Consider the following 7,774-nt stretch of genomic DNA (forward strand, 5'->3'; position numbering starts at 1 on the left):
TAAGTATACATCTATTTGTATGATTGGCATGGATTGTAATGTTATCTTTTTTCATTGTCCAAGCAGGCAAGGACGTAGTTGTCTTGAAATATAAATGAAATGTTTTTCTGTCATGAACATTTACATACGACAACTGTAAGTAATCGGATAATTAATAATATTAATATGGTATTCATTTGCTGGACAAAGGATGGTTTTGTGCAATTAAATTAAATCATTTTGTATCAATTGGAATATTGTTGTTTGGTCTCTCATTTATCTTTTGACACATTTAAAACATTGTCTGATTGTAAAACAGAAATAATGTGGCCATTACGTTGGCAGTCTTGAAGCACTGACATACATTTCAGTGTAAGACCGGCTCTCCCTGCCACACTTCCCTCCTTCAGCCCCCCCCTCCCTGGACTTCCTTCCTCTTATAAAATGGTTTTCATACCCTTGAATCATGTCTTCTATAAACTCAGGTCTGTCCCGCCATTTCTCAGATTTTGTTTTGTTTTTATGGCCACTGGTGTCGAAACAATGAACCCAAGGGCACCTGTTTCCGCCTGGGTCCTAACACTTTTATGCACACGTTACTACATAGCTACATGTGTGTCACCTCGCTGTTGCTTCCTGAGGATGATGGAGGGGCCTCAGACCCCCGCTGAACTCTCTCAACCTCTGTCATCCCCACTTCCTGCTCCCTGATAAGTTTTGGCTAGCAGAGCTCATTGTCTGTTCAGCAGACAAATGTTGGATGTTTGGAGGGACTTTCCAACCTTCCACTTAAACAAGAAAAAAAATGTACCTTGTAACCTCCAATGTACAAACCTAAGTACTACAAGGTTTGTCTTTGCTGCCTCTTTCTTCAATGTATGGTCGATTACACAATGTCAGTAAGAGACAGTAATACCACAATACAGACTTTTAAAAATAATGAGAAGAGGCATGTCATTGTCAGGGAAGGTCTTTTGCTTGTGACAAATATCAGGATGTGAATTTACTCTTAACTTTCAAAAAAAATTTGTTATCAAATCTAAGAGTAAGACTGATCCAAATTCTTATCTACAGCCATAAATAAAAATATACCTCATCCATGCATTTGACATTTTTAGATGTTATGTTTGTCTCCCTCTAGTGTTTGGACTGTACTTATATAATGCTTTTATCCAAAGCGTTCCATTCATACACCGATAGCTGGGGCATGCCAAGGCGCCCAGGAAGAGTCCGTAATCGAACCAGGAAACAACTATATGTTTGACAATATATGTTTGTTCCTGACACATAACTGTGTGTGTTTACACTCTAGATACAACCCAGAGCCCTGTAAAATTTTCCTTCGCATTTTCCACAAGGTTGCAGAGTCCCATTTCCCAAAACCATCCTCCCTGTAAGAAGCGTTTAACTTACATTTCACTTGATCAGAGAAAACAGTTAACTATTGAAAAAATCATCACCAAAAGTCACAAAATGTCAAAAAGTGGAAGTATGCTGTATGCAATCAGGTGCAGGTTGAGCCAGGGTTCATTCAAAACTACATTAGTGCATTAGTTATCAAATGACTACTTCAAGACTCATTTACGTTGTTTAAAGACACAGAAACACCTCTCACCTATATCCACTTCTCAAATGACAGCTAATTTTGTGAGGCGGTAGAACTGAAGACCTTATTGGCTTGATGAGGTTAATGATGACGGACAAAAAACCACAAAGAAGATTCCAGACTTCTTCTCATTCAATGCTAACAGGGACCATGAACATTTCCATTCTTTAGGCTTGTTTCATTTAATTGCTACTACTTTCAACATCCTCATTTTACTCATGCTTCCTCTCTCTGTGTCAATGCTGATTCGTCATCTTTAGGAGACTTTTCTCTCCTTTTCATGACAATGTCCATACCCAAGGCAGATCAGCTCCTACCTGGAAGTGGGGCTGTTCTTTTCCCGAGGCCTTTTTTCACCTTTGCTCTGGCATCAGTCATTGGTGGTGCTGGTGCCTCTGTGCCCTTTGCCCTCTTGGTGGCCCATGCCGATAGCAAGGGTTTTTTAGATTACCAAGCTGCTGCAGTCCACTCAGCATCTGGCACCAGTGACATTTTAGGTCGTCTGTTAAAAGGCTGGGTTGCAGACATGGGTCGGTTTCGCCTTGTCCATTTAACGACCCTGTGGATGAGTCTGACACACGTTTTCATTGCGCTGCTGCCTGTGAGCACCTTGAAGGGCTTTTCGGCTTCACCTATGGTTCAATGTCCCATCTGATTTATTCTCTGCTGCCCAAGATTGTGGGTGTAAAGCACATAAATGGAGGTCTCGGGCTGTTTCAGCATGTCTAGGGTTATGCAGGACAGGTCGGCATTCAATTTTCTGGTCGGTACACATTTAAGGATTCTCATTTATATATCTGTAAAAAGTGTATACTTTATTAAGAGATGAGCTTGTTTTCAACAAAGGCAACATACACCAATGTTAACTATTGAAAAAATCATCACCAAAAGTCACACTATGTCCTTAATATACAAAAAGTTGTATTATGCTGAAGAAGTAAAGAGGTAAAATTATAATTATAATGTAATAAGAATCACACAGTAGAAGAAGAAAAACTTGTCTGTGTCAATCACAAAAGTAAAATGTGATAGTCCTGCATTTGCACCTCAGATAAGATAAGATGAAAGTTATCTTATCCTATCTTAAGTGCAAATGCAGGATCACATTTTATTTTGGCAAGGTATTACTGATTACAAGTCGCAAAGAACTATTCAAAGCAAGTTCAGGGTTCTGTACTCAAGTGGACACATTGAAGCTACACAGTATGTCATGAAGCATTTGAATGCCTGTTTATATTTGTTCTCTGTCCTTAAATCTCACAAATGCCTCTTTTATTCCAATGTTTCCCGTTGTTTCCATGTCCGAAGGTTGGCCTAAAGATGTTGCTGGAACCTACATGACCTTGTTTGCGGTAGCACGCAGTTTCCTCATTCCCTGCAGCATGATCATGGCCACACTGCCTCATTTCTTCTGAACAGATCCGCCTCCTCCTCAATTAGACTCACCTGACACATCAAGTAAATCAATGCAATCAAACCAGTTCTCTTTGAGAACCTTTCCCATCCCGGCATATGTGCCACAGACTGGAGTCTAGGCTGACCTTATCCTTATTCATCACTATTTTGTATGATTAGATATGGCTCACTAGTGATCCTATTGACATAGACTGGGGCACAGTGTTTTTCTGAGCCTCGTGACTTGCTGTTATTGTGCTATTGTGAAATTGTAGATGTAGATGTAGAATTGTGGATTAAGGAAACTGAATGTCATTCATTTGAAGCACCGATATGTGATGCTCACTGCAAATACATTTAAAATGTAGACAGTAGTTCTTTTTCACAGATTCTGTTATTTATGTTTGTTTGCAGAAGTAGTAAGTTGTAAGTAGTAAGAAGTTGTAGTTTAATGACAAAAGCATTCTGCTGTTTATCAACAACTCGGTCATCAACTAAACCTCTTATGATCCGCGTGCTGCAGTTGTTATTCCGCGCGCGCACACGTACAGCGGTGAAGCAAGTGAGCACGAGCGCTCTCTCTTTCTATTACTGACAGACACACACCCTTTTAGACAACTTTGCACATGTATGTAGACGGATTCACTTCCTGGCTATGAGCCACCGCAGAGAGAGCTGACAGACGGTGAGTTAAATAAGTCTCACCAGCACAAACAAGCGGTAGTTGTGTAAGCGTAATCGCGTATCATTCCGCCGGTGCATGACTGCTCGTTGTAATTTAGTCACAATAGTAAGCTACGGTGGCTTTACTCGAAATGGAGTTGTCGCCTGCTTTTAAGCGTATTAAAGTAGTTAAAATCACAGTCACAACCTTCATCACTTGCTGAGAAATGTTTTTTTTTTACAACACCAACATTTCGTGGAAGGTACTGGTAGAACATTTTGTTTTTTACACGAAATAAAACGTTGACTTCTATTGCGCATGCGCAGAGGGGGTTGGACATCAGCCAGTTATTCCAGCTGGATTCCATCTCCTCCAATCAGGTGCAGGTTGAGCCAGGGTTCATTCGAAAGTGCATTAGTTATCAAATGACTACTTCAAGACTCATTTACGTTGTTTAAAGACACAGAAACACCTCTCACCTATAGCCTGTTCTCAAATGACAGCTAATTTGTGAGGCGGTACGACTGAAGACCTTATTGGCTTGAGGAAGTTAATGATTACGGACAAAAAAACCACAAAGAAGATTCCAGACTCCCTCTCATTCAATGCTAACAGGGACCATGAACACTTACATTCTTTGGGCTTGTTTCATTTAATTCTTACTACTTTCGACATCCTCATTTTACTAATCCTGCTTCCTCTCTCTCAATGCTGATCTGTGTTCAGGAGATTTTTCTCTCCTTTTCATGACAATGTCCAAACCCAAGGCAGACACCCAGACGGTGGAACCCGAGGGCCCAGATGGAGGCTGGGGCTGGGTCCTGGTTGGGGCCCTTTTTGTGAGCATAGGCCTTGTGTTTGGGCTGGTACGCAGTATGGGCATATTCTTTGTGGAGTTCATCCAGTACTTTGGGGAGAGTGCTCAAGCCGTCTCTTGGATCACCTCCACTGGGGTGGCAGCACTGCAGTTTATCAGTGAGTCTGTATGCTTGTACATTTTGTATTTCTGTGAAAATTGCTTACAAGTCCTTTTGTTGAGGTAAACAGACAGGCTGACCTTAATGAGTTTATCATTATGATAAACAAATCGATCACAGGGGAGAGGATGTGAAGTGGATTGAGCAATCGTTTTCGTTGACACTGCACAATGTGTATCCATGATTGTATATGTGGGACTGCAATTATCTGACGCCATAGAGTTAATATACTTTATTGAATAGAGTTCAATCTTGACACATTTTTGCACGTGTGTGTGTTTCCCAGGTCCTGTGGCTGCAGCCCTCTGTAACGCTTATAACGCCAGGGTGGTGGTGATAACGGGGGGAATCCTAGCTGGAGTTGGCTTGATACTTGCCACACAGGCCACCTCTCTTCTTCACCTCTATCTCTCTATGGGAGTTATTTCGGGTAACATGCCTGAAAATCGTTTGTACTGTGGATTAGGTTAGAGGCTTGTCATTTCTGTTTACCATTCAGCTGAAACAATCTTTCCTCCCTGTGTGCTCCAGGCTTGGGCTGGGGTCTGGTCATCACTCCCATGCTGGCGTCGGTCATAGCCAGCTTCACTCGCAGACGCTCCCTGGCTGTGGGACTGGCGTTCTCCAGCGTCGGCCTCTCTGCTTTTGCATTCAACCCCCTCTTCCAGATGTTAGTGGAAATGTACGCCTGGCGAGGTGCCCTTCTTATTGTGGGGGGCCTCAGCTTCAACATTATAGCCTGTGGAGCTGTCATCTGCGTCCAGAAAACTCCTCAAGCCCCAGCTAAGGTGGGAGAAGGGTTTAGCTTGAAATATGCTAACTCACCTGTAGGATGTAAGAAACTCAGTATTTCCGTCTTCTCCCCCGTGTTCCAGGTGATGAGACGGTCGACATGTGCTGGTATGTTGCAGGGCATCAGCTCCTATCTGGAGCTGTCGCTGCTCTGTGAGAGGCCTTTTCTCACCTACACCCTGGCAATCACATTTACAAATGTTGGTTTCTTTGTCCCCTATGTCCATCTGGTGGCTCACAGCCGCCAAGTGGGTTTCTCAGAGTACCAGGCTGCTTTCATCATGTCAGCAGGTGGCGTTGCGGACATTTTGGGCCGCATTGTATCTGGCTGGTTCGCAGACCTGGGTAACTTTCGTATGATCCACTTACTGGCCATGTGGATGAGCCTGGCAGGTGTTTTTATTGTGCTACTGCCTGTGAGCTCCATGACGGGCTCCTACCCTGGCCTGATGGTCGTGAGCCTTCTGTATGGCTTCACCTCCGGGGCATTGACCTCTCTGGTTTTTTCGGTTATGCCCAAAATCGTTGGATTAAAGCGTTTGGCGGGAGGCCTCGGGCTGCTGCAGCTCCTGGAGAGCGGCGGAGGACTGGTGGGGGTTCCTTTGTCAGGTAGGCACACAAATGAGATAATGCTAGAGGTTAGAAAAGGTGGATTTGGTTTTGTTTTTGGTGCAAACAGGCACGATTTGATGCTTTGAAGCTTTCAATCAATTGTAGGTCCTGCCAGAACAAGGCAAAGTAAAGTTTCCACACTTTCTATACATGTAAACATACTGAAACCAAAAAGGTCAAAGATTAACTGGAATAACAAGGGTCAACCTCATTCTCTCACCCCTCCCCCGTTTGTCTTAATTCTTTGCATAATCCGTCATTACAGTCATATGTTAGTGAGAGAGTTGTAGAAACTAAATACAGCAAAACTGACATGGTGTCTCAGTATAGATACAACACAAAAACTGTAAAGCTTTGCTCTATTTACCTGTGATTATTTGCCTCTCATCAGTCTTTGGATCTCTTACATTTGTGATATAGTTTGTTCCCGTATTGGTTCTGTCTTAAACACTGATCTAAGTCTCCTCTCTCCACATCCAAAGGGTGGCTCAGAGATAAGACGGGCAACTACACGGCATCTTTTGTGGTGGCAGGCAGCTTCTTCATTCTCGGGGCCTTGACCATGGCCACTCTGCCTCACTTTTTCTCGTGTACAGATCCACCACCCCCTCAAGGACAAAGTAAGAACCCCCAGTCTGAGCTCGGCCTGATGGCACAGCCCGCCGCCATCACGGATACAGATGATGACAAGGAGACGCAGTCCAAGTCCATTGTCGGTGCAGCAACCCCAGAGCTGAATGGCAGGTAAACTAAGAACGTTGAGGTTGTGGAGGCTTGTTAATAACCTTCATTCCAGTCCATATAATAATACTGACCGTGCCCACCCTTATATACAGTCGCTGTATATATGATGGCACTCATGTTGCTCAACAACTGCAAGTCTTATATTCAGAAACAAAGTGAGAGCAAAGTTCTCTGGGAGCCTTCTGTTAAATACATAATCATAACCTAAAGAGTTAACCAAAGTCCCCAGTGCCTTCGCTGTGATCCCAGAACAGAACGCAAACAAATACTCATATCCTACATGATTCAGACGAATGTGTGGTGACTTAATAAGATGAGAGGAAAATGCGTCCTGTTTTACCCTCCTTTCTATCCTGGATGATAGTTCTGTGAGTCTGCCCATATAGGGAGCTAGTGTGTCTTTATTATATTAAGTGTTGGTCCTTACAAAACTGTGAAATCTGTAGTTGTTGAGTTATGAAGAAATGGAAACTGTGAAATGGAATATCTTAGTAATTAGTGGCACCACTCTTCAATAAACTCTGATTCATGATGGCAGCATAGAGCCAAACAGAGCTGTAGCCACCAGCGCTAGGAAGTCCTCTGCCTCAGCATAGGAATGTCTCTTTCAATCAGCGTGTTTCACCATGCATTGTCACATGACGATGTATTTATTTGACTTATGTAAGCAATTTCATAAACATTGTTAATCATAAACCCAGCGTGTCTTAATGAACAGCCAGCAGTAAAAACTATTTGCTGGAGTTAGATTACACGGTCAGTGCGACCTGACACTCCAGCTGTTGCGATGGGTCTACTGGTTGCAAAAGGCATTTGACACAATGATTGACACGATTGATACGCAGTATTTTTATTCTATGTGATATTCAACTGGAAATAAACACGATTTATTTTGTACAAACGTGCTTTTATCTTTCATAACTTTGCAGTCTCGGTCTATAATGTTTTCGGACGCTCTTCTGTGCCTCTACAAACACATTTTTGTTTCACTGTCACTCTTGGGAG

General features: G+C 42.8%; 1 protein-coding gene and 1 pseudogene across 4 annotated transcripts; both read left to right on the top strand.

Moving 5' to 3' along the window:
- Positions 1–1,660: 1,660 nt before the first annotated feature.
- On the top strand, positions 1,661–3,125 carry LOC143007955 (monocarboxylate transporter 13-like; annotated as a pseudogene).
- A 415-nt stretch (positions 3,126–3,540) lies between these two features.
- Positions 3,541–7,705, top strand: LOC143008230 (monocarboxylate transporter 13-like). Of its 4 annotated transcripts, none has more exons than XR_012964568.1 (7): positions 3,541–3,665; positions 4,371–4,619; positions 4,908–5,051; positions 5,153–5,409; positions 5,497–6,022; positions 6,508–7,166; positions 7,216–7,705. XR_012964568.1 is itself a non-coding variant. In XM_076159898.1 (6 exons), the coding sequence occupies exons 2-6, from the start codon at positions 4,391–4,393 to the stop codon at positions 6,771–6,773; spliced, it is 1,422 nt and encodes a 473-aa protein (XP_076016013.1). In that variant the 5' UTR covers positions 3,541–3,665; positions 4,371–4,390; the 3' UTR covers positions 6,774–7,705. The 4 variants fall into 4 exon arrangements, 1 of the variants encoding a protein (XP_076016013.1); XR_012964570.1 differs by having other exon boundaries at positions 4,412–4,619; XM_076159898.1 differs by having other exon boundaries at positions 6,508–7,705.
- Positions 7,706–7,774: the final 69 nt, after the last annotated feature.

This window comes from Genypterus blacodes, unplaced genomic scaffold (genome assembly GCF_046128005.1).
Source record: "Genypterus blacodes isolate CSIRO-AG114 ecotype Tasmania unplaced genomic scaffold, CSIRO-AGI_Gbla_v1 ptg000011l_1, whole genome shotgun sequence".
Taxonomy (NCBI): Eukaryota; Metazoa; Chordata; class Actinopteri; order Ophidiiformes; family Ophidiidae; genus Genypterus; species Genypterus blacodes.